This window comes from Nicotiana tabacum, chromosome 18 (genome assembly GCF_000715075.1).
Source record: "Nicotiana tabacum cultivar K326 chromosome 18, ASM71507v2, whole genome shotgun sequence".
In the NCBI taxonomy this organism is placed as follows: domain Eukaryota; kingdom Viridiplantae; phylum Streptophyta; class Magnoliopsida; order Solanales; family Solanaceae; genus Nicotiana; species Nicotiana tabacum.
The window spans coordinates 48,160,189-48,172,923 of NC_134097.1; the positions used below are offsets into that span (position 1 = coordinate 48,160,189).

Here is a 12,735-nt window from a genome sequence, read left to right on the forward strand (position 1 = left end):
GAATGAGTGACTGGGAGGAATGAGTGATTATGAGGTTGGAGTGATTGGGAGGACTGAGAGATGATTGCCTGAGAGGCAGTATATGATTACATTATTGATGCATACAGTTGCCTTATATCCATGTTTTGAAAACTGATATTCTTATCTGGTTTTACTTGAACTTGCCTGAAATAAACTGACTTGACTTGAATTACTGGAACTTGGGAGGCATGACTATTTTCCTTTCTGAAATTATTGAAATGAACTAAAACTGTGTAGCTCGTCACTATCTTCAGTTCCTTATCTATTATTGTTACTTACTGAGTTGGCGTACTCACGTTACTCCCTGTACCTCGTGTGTAGATCCAGGAACTGTCAGACACTGAGGTTGTTGATGGTACTCGTAGTTGGTCGTTGGAGATCGCGAGGTAGCTGCCGGCATTCACAACTCTGCCTTCTTCTTCCCTATTTATCCTTATTTTCTGTATTGTGGAATCCAGACTATATTACGTCTTGGTACTTTTGGGTCGGCTATGTTAGATGCTCATGACTAGTGACATCCCGATGTCGAGCTTTATTTCCGCACTTATGTTTTGGGGTTCACCCCGTTTTATAACAAAGATTTTAGATATTTTAAAAAGTTTTAATTTATTTCTGGTTATTGTTGCAAGCGTTTTGGTAATGTCGGTTGGCCTAGTATCATCAATAAGCACCATCATGATGGGTCGTGTTTTGGGTCGTGACAACAGTTGAATAATTTTTTCATTACAAAAATATTTAGTGACTTTAAAACAATAAAATAAAAGTTGATTGCTCATCAGTAAAATTATTGGTCATTGTTGTAATCTATATCTCATCGGATTAGGAAGTCGAATTTGTGTGTTTATTAATTTGAAATATTAATAAACCAGACTGAACTTCCATCAAACACCAAAACTTTAACTTTTTATTGTAATTAATCATTTCCAAGACAAATGAGCTTGGTTAAATTACATGGATACTTGAGAATTGAGATGGATATACATCAGTATCCATGAAATTAATTATTCCAAAACGTCTTATTTACATGTGGATGATACTGATGCAGATTTTTTGTAAAAGAACAAGCATATATCCGAAATTTAAAACATGGAAGTTCAACCTCAAAAAATTAAGATTTAGAGAGTAATATGACTAATAAACTACCCCCCTAAGTTTTATCTATAAAAGTCTAACACTAACATATTTAATATGTGATATTGAATATGTGAATTTGGATTTATGAGCTTCACGTTTAGAAGGTGTCATGTGGGGAAGTTGAGAAGGAACTATCACATTCACATTCAAGATCCTCAAACCCCCAAAGCTCTTCTTGCTCTTCCTCTTCTTCATCTGGCATTTTCCATTTGTCTTTATCAACTTCGCCTCCCAATATTATCTCTAAAATCTGTCATCAGAAGGACAGCACATTAACATGAAACAGCAAAATGAATTGATGACATAAAGAATGAGTATCAAACAAGCATTACTATATAAGCAAAATGAAAATGTCATACCACAGTTATACAAGCACAAAAAGTGGTCTACATCGTGTAAAATACCTATGAAACACAAAAATGCACTAGATGATATTTGCTTTACATTTTGTTTCTTCCTTGAAAAGGAAACCAAAGAGATTTTATATCTCAGAAATATCGGAAAAACAAAATAATTTGATCATGTAGTAACGAAATTTTCAAAACCAAATCCAATAGACCCAAATTTAAACTTTTTAATACTTCCAAAATGTAGAAGGGGAAAAGGGGGATGAATAGAATTAAATCCACACCTATTATTATTACCCAAAGCAATAGCTTAACACAGATACTATAACTTAGCGTTTAAGATTTATAATAAATCTGAAATCTCAATGCTTTTTGGGTTATAACCCATAAACAAATAAATAAATAAAAGACTCTGTACTCAAATTAGTAAACCACATAATTGTGAAAACATAATATTTTTTGAGTTTAGCCGTTTTCCATTATATGTGAATTAGTATTCTTACTAGAGTTAATAATAGTTGTACAAACCTCACCATTTATGAACATTTCAAGACTTTGAAGACGAATTCCTTCCTGAAATCATGAACAAGTTTCCCGGAATTATACTACCATGGCCCCCATGAAAGCATATTCTAGATCAAAGGCAAAGAGATGAACTTCATATATCTAACAATAACGTAAATTTTACTTTTATTGTGTCACGAATTTTAGTAAATCTTCCAAAAAATTCAATCATTATTGTAAGTCAAGTTCTTCTTATTGTTTTGTACTTATAGCAGCTCCATTAGAAGATTATTAAATTGATAATTAGTTTAACTGAATGATTCATAATTTTAAGCCAAAAAATAAGTAGAAATATGTCAGATGAAGCTGAGAGATAAGCAACAATAATGTAGCAAAGTCTGCCTCGCTAATGTGCTGATCTATGAATGAAAGGAAAAATAAAGAATAAAATTAATTTAACCAAGGAAGATTCGAAGGCCGAAAACAGACAAATAATTGATATAGTGATGTCTAATCTTTATGATAAAGAGAGCTACTGATTTAGTGAAAAATTTTAAGGACCCACATTAAATATGATTTCGGCCAGTTATTTGTCATACCTCTGGATGCTCTTTCTAATCAATTGTCAAGGTCCATAGGTAACTTTTTAATTAAACTATAAATGACTATAGTTTTGTAAGACAAACCAATCAATTGATTGTTTTCGAAGAAATACAAATTAGTGCTTCACATCAACACGACAAAAATGACTAGATATCATAGATTAATTGCAGCACGCCTCAGGAAAGTGATTACTAAAAATATTACTAGAAAAATTTGATGGTTTCTGTATTTAACTGCAAAGATGTCATCATGCCCTTAGAATATTACTTTAATATGCATTCGGCGCGGTCAACTTTGAGAGTTTCTGTTGCGTGCATGAATTGATCTCAGATATACATGTTTTCACTTTACATTGTTTTTTTTTTATACTTTTTTCGGAATTTTCACCTTTTTCGGAATTAGTAATTGGCCGTGAAATTTTGAATTTCACTAAGTTGAATTTCAGAACTTTTCAAAAAATTTAAAATTCGTAAAAACTGTTTTCAAAATTTTCATTTCAAATCACTCATAAAAATTCAAAAACATCTCCAAATTGTATGCATGTCCAAATACAACTCTAATTTTAAATAGTATTTTCAATTGTAAAAAAAATTATTTTTTCCGAGTTTTACAATTCTTATGTCCAAACGCCCACTAATGGTCTGTTTGACCACAAAAGAAAATTCATTTTTTGGGGGGAAATTATCACATTTTTCGAAATCAGTATTTGGCCATGAAAATTTCAAATTTCACTTGAAGTTAATTATAAATTTTTTTGAAATTTGAAAAACTCCAAAAAGAAAATTCAAAATTAGGACTTCATTTCCAAATTATATTTATGTCCGAATAAAATTCTAATCTCCAAATATCATTTTAACTTGAATTTTTTTTTTTTACTTTTTTCCGGAACTTCACAATTCTTAAGTTCAGACGCCCACTAAAATCTTCAGATTATTTCAAAAAATGCATGTTCTAAGATTTCGCTTTTTAAGATTACTGAAAATAATTTAAATATTGTTCACTACAAAGAACATTTAATAAAATTAAGTTTAAGATAGAGGAAGTATTAAGGTCCTTATCAGGAAAGCCTAAAGCAGGTGAGCAAAGTTTGCAGTGTTTAGGTGAATTGCCTAAAAAAAATGACAAGAATGCTTAGGTTACACTCATAGAAGAAAATGATAAGCAGCTGAAAAATTCAAATCCATCTGTCACAAAAATTCCTTTATGTGGCAAACATTTTTTAAAAAGTGGGTAGATATATATATATAGACAGAGGGATAATGCATTCTTGAAAGAATTATTGTATATACTATGGGAAGATTGAGACAACTCGGAATTGATTCAGTTGGCCAATCTAGTAGAACAGGACAAATAGAAAATAGAAAATAATACTACCAAGTATTTACCTTTATGCAAGTTGGAATAATATTCCAACATTATTAAGAGAATCCTATGGAGTAATAATAATTGGAGTTACTCATTATAATAATAAATTATACTTAAAAGGATTAATAATAACTTGGAATCGTGCTCCAACAAAATATAGCAAGTATTTGGGTTTTGCTTTTTTTTTTTTTAATTACTCATATTTCTTTAATAAAAACTCGCAAATTGTCACCTATTCGTTACCACTTCCACAAGTTTGAGCCAATAATAACAATGATTGACAATGCTCTAATTATTTCATTTTGTATTTGGACCTTGTAAGTTGTATCTTCAAGTGCATTTCAACACTTTTTGGTGAATAATCTTCTTAAAAAAACACTTTTATTATTATTAATATAATCTTCTGACAGATTACGTATGAGTTATCCTACTAAACTTTTTCTCTTAACTGCATAAAGATACAAGAGAAAGAAGTATTAGGGACTGCTTATAAGATCAGTCTTATAAAGAAAAATAACTCTCTTTAAATTCCTGCATAATAATAATACCTCACCTTTAAGCCAAAAAAAATAAAAATAAAGAGAAAGAAGTATTATTTACCTCATTCATGGTAGGCCGCCATATAGAAGAAGCACGAATGCAAAGTGAAGCAGCAAAAGCAAGTTTATGAAGTTGTGTAGAATCAAATCGCCCTTCTAGCCTTGGATCTACTACTTCTTCTATAACTCCTCTGCTCAAAAGAGGTTTTGCCTGTAAAAATTAAAATACAAATCAAACCTAAAGTAAGTACTAATATTACTTGCTGTTATATCTATATATTAGTTGTTTTGATAAAGTAAATTTGTTAAACACAAATTAGCGGGTTCCCGCCTGAATTGGAAGATAATTTCAAGATCTTCGAACATATTGAGAGTTCAATGTTACACTTGTGACTGCAGCCGACACACAAGATGAGACTTTACCACGTTGGAGCGGCTTTTTGCAAAAAGATGAGGGAAAACTTTTAAAATTTTCGACGTTTTAGAAAACATGAATTCAGTTTTACTTTTTTCCGAGATCTACTCTTACTGTTTCAATAGGTGGGTGTTAATTAAGCGAGATATTTAAGGAGGAAGCAATGTTATATTAGGTATATACTTTTGTGATTAAAGCTATTAAATATTTTTCTTAAGCGATCGTGCCAAAATCTTAAAAGACTGATAATATAGACTGAATAAGTGAGTACATATTGTTGCTTTATTCAAGATTAATGCAAATATTTCAACAAATTGCGCTACTGATTTACCCAGCTGTGTAAGCTTTGATGGGAATTGTCAACTGGTTTTTTCCCAGAAATGAGCTCCAAGCAGAACACACCAAATGCAAAAACATCTGTCTTTTCATCAACTACTCCATGCATGAAATATTCTGGTGCTAAGTGCCTGGAGATATAAGATTAAAGTTTATTTAGACATTTAAAATGGAGCCATTTGTTATGTTTTTGCCAAATGGCAGAGGATATTTAAGCATAAGAAAGTACCCAAAAGTCCCTTCAATTGGAACAATGGAATGATGGGTCCATTGTGATGGAAGCCATTTTGCTAGCCCAAAATCTGATATCTGTCATTCAACCAACAGAGAATTAATGAACCAACGGTTACTACTACTATGGTACAACCATTTAGGCATACAGTGCAACACAGCTCTGAGTGAAGTTTGAAACAATATCTCAAAGATACCTGTGGCTCATATTCCTCACTCAACAAAATGTTTGAAGCCTTGATGTCCCTGTGAATTATTCTTCTAGGACAAGATTTATGCAAGTAATATAAACCCTTTGCAGTTCCAAGAGCAATTTTGTTCCTTGTTTCCCAGTCCATAGTGGGTGATATCTCATCTGGGACAAAAGATGAATAAAAGAGTTATTACAAATTAAAACTCTAGATCTTTCAAATTACCAGGAAAGAACATTACCATGGAGAATTGAAGCAACAGAGCCTTTAGAAGAGAACTGAAAAATGAGATAAAGCCCATTCTCAATACAACAACCTAACAATGATGTCACATTGGGATGGCAAACGTGACCAAGTGTCCCAATTTCTGTCAAAAATTCCTTCTCTTTTCTCTCATCATCGGTGGCTTTTGTCAGCATTTTTACAGCTATTGCCTGTCCATCATCTAATACTCCTTTGTACACTTCTGCATACCCTCCTTTCCCAACCATATTTTCTGAACATTCAATCATTAATTAGAAAATGCTATGAATTCAGAGGCGAGTCTAGGGTGAGTTCTATCTGTCGATTCAACTAATTCATTTTTTTAACTCTAATTAGATATACATAAGTAAAATGTATACTGACTCAAGATTCTAAATTGGTCTCTAACCTGAGTCGAAACCGTTGGTGGCACGAAAAATTTCTTGATAAGAGAAACATTTCCATGTGGGCCTATGAGTTGGCTGTGTTGTGGGGGAAGCAGTATCAGCAACAATAGCGGTACTTGTAGTATTATTTTCTTCACAAGCTATTGGAAAATCTCCATCAAAACTGTGTCTTCCGAAAGAAAACAGCCTCTTAAGGCTACTTGTACGAACGTATCTCATCTCCTCTGTTATAGAAAAATTTAGAAATATGTGTGTCTGATAAATTTCAGAGAATTAAGGGAGACAAGTACAGATGAGAGATACTTGAACCATAGAAGAGGACAAGACTATAAATGCAGTACGTGTTTATTATAAAGGGGTATTGAATTGAGTAGAGTCGATATATTCTCAGAACAAGCACCCCACATCCCTGCTGGGTTTCTCCCTAGAGAGGTTGTCTCTTTGGAGTGGATGGCCCTTTTTATCTGTTTCTTGTTGCAATATTTAAAGACTGAGGGGCGTGAATTTGGCTCTTTTCACTTCATCACTGGGACCACTCAATGTGTTCACTGAAAATGCAAGATGTTATTATGTTAAATTTTAATACTCCATAAAAACACGAATTTCAATTTCTAACTCTTACTATATATTTCTCCGACGGCCAAACAATCACAATTCAACGTGTATTGTTACGCGGGCGTACCTGGACTTCTAGTACCTGGTTCAACTGAACCCGAAATTGTTTATTCGTAAAATGATACAGTTGAATTTATACGTGGTTTATAAACAAGAAAATCAATTTGATCCCAAAAAGATAAAAAAAAATCTATAAAAATACAAGTCTTAGCGTCGAAATCGAGATAAGACAGCAAATAGCTTGGTTCCAGGAGCAGAGCTTCCGAAGGCAGTAATAGCAATACTAATAAGCAAGAGATAAAATGTTATTGAGCTTTTGAATAATATATAGTATAAGTTTGTACCACCTTGTCCCCGATAACTTCATTTCTAATTCTATCTAACCTGGTATGCTCGCTCATCCATCTCAACCACTAACAGCTGGCTATGAATGTCATATTCTCTATAACGGATTATGTATTTAATACTGCAGAATATTCTCCATTGAATGCTATCGGGTGACAGACATTTATTTATTTTTATGAGCAACATTCCCTTCGAGAACAAACGAGATTGCTGCCCCCGGACTTGATTTACACCTGTCTCGCTTTCCATCTATCTCTGGTTTCACCTGTCGCTCTATTATGCAAGTATAAAATATGAACATATTTTGCCCTATACAGATAGTCCCCTGATTTCTGGTGGCACATCCTTGTGTCACCGGGAAGTTGGTGCAGATACCTTTCTTGGCAGAGAATTCTCTGACCTCCTTTGAAAAGTTTCTGACGCTTGATTAAATGCACGTCTCTTTGCCTTTAATGTCCCGAACACGAGTCATCCCACGATTCAGCAATACTCTCGTCGGTTCTCGAGGTAATCACGACTATGATTTTAGCCACCTATTCCTTTACTTATATGCTTCAATCTTTTTCTTTTGCACTTCACAATTTCACAAACTCTCTCAAACTTTATATACTCAACTCACTCTTGCTTTTAACTTTCTTTAACCTTCTTCTTCAAGGAAACCCTTACTTCCTTCTGCTAACTATGACCTCCTATTCCAAAAACTTCAGTTCTTCAAAAAAACAAGGAAATCACTGATGATGCTCATCCTTCTATGGTGAGCACCATTATCCCCAGAAAGCTTACTACGGCTAAGGACTTCGAAGAGAAGTTCCCTTCTGTTAACTCCCGCACATGGGCCATTGGTGTGTATCCTTCTTCCATCCGTTCTTCTAGCACCGATGTTGTGAAAGAAGACTGCGGTTACCATGATTTGAACATCATCGTTCCCCATCAAGCGGAGCGAGTAACCTTCCCCGAGTAGGGTTTACGTACGTTTACACGTACCCCTTCACTTTGGGCCAGTTCCCATTGAGCAAGGTACTTGACTCCGTAAACTTGAAATTTTGCTTCCATTATCAGGTCTGCTTGGCATATGTGAACCCTTATGTGCGGCGAACGATAGCCTGCCTTCGGCAGCTATGCCATGAGACGGCAGAAGAGCTCTCCCTGGCTCGACTGATGAACCTTTATTACCCTAAGATTTTTCATGGGGGAATGATAAACTTCAACAACCGTGGTCACCGTGCTCTGCTCACCAACATGGATAATGACAACGATCGTGGATAGATGGAGCGGTTCGTTGTAGTTGCTACTAGAGATAGCATCACAACCATAACTCCATCCTTTCTTAAATCATGGAATTGTACACGTAAGTTAAATGTATGTCCTTTTTATTGGTTAAAGGTTGTTCCATGCTATTGTTGATCCTCCTTTTTCCATTATTTCAGCAACTCGGGGGACACCACCAAGGGTTGAGGGCTTGGACCAGTAGATCTAGAAAAAATTTGATGTCGCCACGCCTGAGACCCTCCAGTGGAAAGAACTGGCCCTTAAATACGGGTGAAAGGCCAAAAATCATGGTAAGCTGAACTTATCTTATTTTTATCTTACACATAGAAAATCTGGCTAACTTCTCTTTTTGTTGAAGTCAGGTCTTTCGCAAAGCTCTGTTACCATCCCCGAGGAGGATGTTTTGGCTGATCCCGCAGATGCGGCGAGGTTTATATAGGAGGCCTTTGCTTGAACGGGTGTCATCGGACTTGCTTCTAGTGCAAGTGCTTCCTCTCAAAGTCTCCGGTCGAAGAACAAGCAACAAAAAGGTGACGTTCCTTTACGGTCGAGGGTAAAAATAAAAAGGTAAAGAGAGTCGCGCCTGAGCCAGCCACAGACACTGTGGTGATCGATGATGATGGAGGAGCCAGTGATGAAGAGGCTTCTCTACATAGAAGACGACAACCTTCGTCAGCTCAACAGAATGCTCAATCTGTTGAGCTAGTTACACCAACCGAGGACAATGTCCAGGAGCTCTAGGAGTGTGACGTAGTGGAAGATGCCAACTCTCTCTTCTGTGTCCCAATTGCTGCTCCCAGTACCGTGAGGCTGGGCACCCGATATCTTCCATCTTAGGTTTATAAGCAACCAATAACTAGCATTGCTTTTGTTGCAGCTGCTTCTCAACCCATAATGCCATCATCTTTATCTCCTTATTCGCCAACCTTGCTTTTGCCACCAGCAACTGCTACATCATCTTCACTGGCCACAGACATCCAAGAGGAAGATGTCCCTCTTCCCCAGTCCCCAGTCCATAGGGAATTAGGGCATAACTATTCGCCCCCATCTGCAGATCCTCAAAGGAAGAGGAGCGTCTCTTTCTCGGTCTCTATCGAATGCCATTTGCTCCCGATCGGTAGAACTTTCCAAGTACCTGAATCCTCTGGCTTCAGAGAAATATAGGAATAAAATACATTTTCTCTCGGGGGAATGTATGGTAAACAATACCATGCATAACGTAGCAGCGGTACGATATTTATTCCCTATACTATTTCTTCTAGTTTCTCCATGGCAATATCTTTGATTTGAACTTTTGTTTGCAGGCTAACTTACTTGCTTCCGAGCACCTTCAAAAGTTGATCCTTCATAAAGAAATAATCACCTCCGAGCGGGATCAGCTGTTGGCCAAGCGGGATCAAATTGCTGCTCACATCTAGGACTTGGAAGCACAAGCTCCCGAGGTCATTGAGTTGGAAGCTCGATTGTACCAGAGCAAGCAAGAGGTGCTTACCTCGGCCAAGAAGCCGCCCTGTTAAGTGTACAACTTCAAGAGGCCAAGGCAAAATGGTCTGAGGTCTAAAATGTTGTTCTTGCTACTGCTGATAGGGAGGTTGCTTCTGCTGAAAGATTAAATAATTTGGAGGTAGCCTTGAACTCCAAAGCTAAAAAGGTTGTTGGTGCCGAGGAGAAGTATGCACGTATGGAAGAGAAGTATAGGAAGGTCATGAAGCACAATAAAGTTTGTAACTCCACTATCCGTGATCTCTTGACGTTAGCCTTCAGACCGCTAGATCCGAGCGTAATAAACTTTTGACCAAGGTTGACCAGCTTAAGGAAGAATTTCAGCACCGAGTGACTTTCCTCATTGTTGAAAAAACACATGCTATGTATAGCATGAGGAGAAAAACCTTGGAAAATGCCAAAACGGGTGTCATTGACTTTAATGATGAGATTGCCAAGGCCAATGAGCTGGAGTCAACTGCACTGAGGAGTCTCTCGGTCCAACTTGATGTTACTGACTCTTCTGGTTCTGGTTCTGAGTTCTGGGGAACTGAAGAAGAACCTGAAGGGGATGATGATGAAGGTCCAGACCTCGATCCGGCGGCAGATCCACCTAGTTCTCCTGTAGGCGCAGATGCTTCTCTTCTCCTAGATTCTAGGGATGAATTAGTTTATTCATTCATTGTGCTCAAATAAATTGCCATTACTTGTGGCTAATTTGTACACCTTATTTCTACGGGGCTGGCCGCATAGTCCCTAGTCCCGATGATACAACTTTGTTCTCGAATTTCGTAGTCCCGGTTTACGTGGCAGTCATATTGCCGTATTCTTATATCATTCCCCTAGGTGTTCGAATGTGAAGTATGCGAATTTGAATACTGGAAATTTTTCCATTTGAAAAGTGAATGGTTGGATAATCTTTGATCTGATAACAAGCTTCACTTCCCGTTAGGAACTTTTCCATAGAGCCAAAAATTATCTAACCACCCCTAAGTGACTTGCACTCATGAACGATCAGATGACCTTTGGCCTTATAGCAAGCTTTATTTCCCGGTAGGAACTTTGCTATCGAGTAAACGACTATCTAACCGTCCCGTAGTGGCTCATTTCTTGCATGCCTTGTCATTTAAAGGTCTTATTTGTGCTAACAGTACTTTCTTGGTAGTATGTGTTTCGTTGCTACCTCATTAAAAAACTTGTGAGAAAAACCCAATTGGAACAAAAACTGGACGAAGGGAAAAATAGTGCAGCACATACTTTTAGTATAGGCGATGTTCATCAACAATAGTATATTTTGAGGTATGCCACATTCTAGTTGCTCAATAATTTTACTTCATCTTGATTTTCCAATTCGTATGATCCTTTTTCGGTGAATCTAAAACCTGGTAAGGGCCTTCCCACATTGGACCTAGCTTCCCTGCATTGAGCTCCCAAGTGTTTTGAGTTACTTTCCTCAAAACCAAGTCTCCTACTTTGAAATAACGGAGATTAGCTCTTCGATTGTAATTCTTTCCATTCTATGCTTTTGGGCCCCCATCCTTATGTGTGCCAAGTCCCTATATTCGTTGAGTAGGTTCAATCTAACTAATAATGCTTCCTTGTTTGCTTTTTAGTCCTCTCAGAAGTATCTAATGGTAGGTTTTCCTACATCCACCAAGATAAGGGCTTCTTCTCCATATATGAGAGAGAAAGGTGTCTCCCCCATGCTTGATTTGGCCATTGTTCGGTAGGCCCATAACACTCAAGCCATTTTCCTTTGGCTATTCCAATATCTTTTTGAGATTTTGAATAATCACTTTGTTTGTCAATTCTGCTTGGCCATTTGCGCTCGGGTAATATGATGGTGATGTGATTCTTTTGATTTTCTGATCTTCGAGGAATTTTGTGACCTTTGCACCTATAAATTGTGGCCCGTTGTCGCATGCTATCTCTTTTGGTATCCCAAACCTGCAAATAATGTTCTCCCACAGGAAATCTACCACTTTACACTCACCAATTTTCTGGTAAAGACTTGCTTTAACCCACTTAAAAAGTAGTCAGTAAAAATCAAAAGAAATCTTACCTTACAGGGAGTGGGTGGCAATAGACCGACTATGTCTATCCCCCATTTCATGAATGACCAGGGTGACAAAACCGAGTGCAATAACTCTGCTGTCTGATGCACTAACGGTGCGTGACGTTGAAACTTATCGCATTTCTAAACATAAGCCTTGTTATCTTGCTCCATTCGGGGCCAATAGTATCGTGCCCTAATTAGCTTTAATAATAAGGTGTCCGCACCCTGGAATTCAGATCCCTTTGTGAACTTCTCTTATGACGTAATTAGCTTCGGAGGCTCCTAAACATCGGGCTAACGGGCCTTGAAAATATTTTCTATACAATTGACCTCCCGTGTAGCAGTATCGGGCTACTTTAGTGCATAGCGCCCATGATGCCTTGGGATCTTCAAGTAGTTTTCCCTGTTTGAGATAGTCAATGATCTCATTCTTCCCGTCCCATACCAAATTGGTCGCGTTTACTTCATAATAGCCATCCATATTCAATATTGAATGCATAAGCTGCATGACCGTAGCAGAGTCTAATCCCTTTGTTTAGCCCAGATTGGCTTGTGTGTTTGCTTCTGCATTTTCTTCCCTCGAGATATGGGTAATTTGAACATTCCCTGAACTGTGCGAGCAAATCCTGGAC

At 37.0% G+C, this 12,735-nt stretch overlaps 1 protein-coding gene across 4 annotated transcripts; it reads right to left on the bottom strand.

The window, feature by feature from the left end:
* Positions 1–905: 905 nt before the first annotated feature.
* On the bottom strand, positions 906–6,794 carry LOC107808610 (putative receptor-like serine/threonine-protein kinase At5g57670). Of its 4 annotated transcripts, none has more exons than XM_016633131.2 (8): positions 6,339–6,793; positions 5,928–6,182; positions 5,693–5,850; positions 5,494–5,573; positions 5,260–5,395; positions 4,575–4,724; positions 2,036–2,075; positions 988–1,405 (listed from the first exon to the last, which is right to left on the bottom strand). In XM_016633131.2, the coding sequence occupies exons 1-8, from the start codon at positions 6,553–6,555 to the stop codon at positions 1,374–1,376; spliced, it is 1,068 nt and encodes a 355-aa protein (XP_016488617.1). In that variant the 5' UTR covers positions 6,556–6,793; the 3' UTR covers positions 988–1,373. The 4 variants fall into 4 exon arrangements, with proteins under 4 accessions (XP_016488616.1, XP_016488617.1, XP_016488615.1 ...); XM_016633129.2 differs by having other exon boundaries at positions 1,112–1,405; positions 2,031–2,075; XM_016633130.2 differs by lacking the exon at positions 2,036–2,075 and having other exon boundaries at positions 906–1,405; positions 6,339–6,794.
* Between the last annotated feature and the right edge of the window lie 5,941 nt (positions 6,795–12,735).

Bases quoted from the DNA above. Each gene is read 5' to 3' on its own strand.
- LOC107808610 (XM_016633129.2), bottom strand. From the start codon at position 6,555: ATGAGATACGTTCGTACAAGTAGCCTTAAGAGGCTGTTTTCTTTCGGA. The intron at 6,183-6,338 runs GTTAGAGACCAA...TTGAATGTTCAG, and splicing joins CACCAACGGTTTCGACTCAG to AAAATATGGTTGGGAAAGGA. The intron at 5,396-5,493 runs GTACTTTCTTAT...TTATATCTCCAG, and splicing joins CCAATTGAAGGGACTTTTGG to GCACTTAGCACCAGAATATT.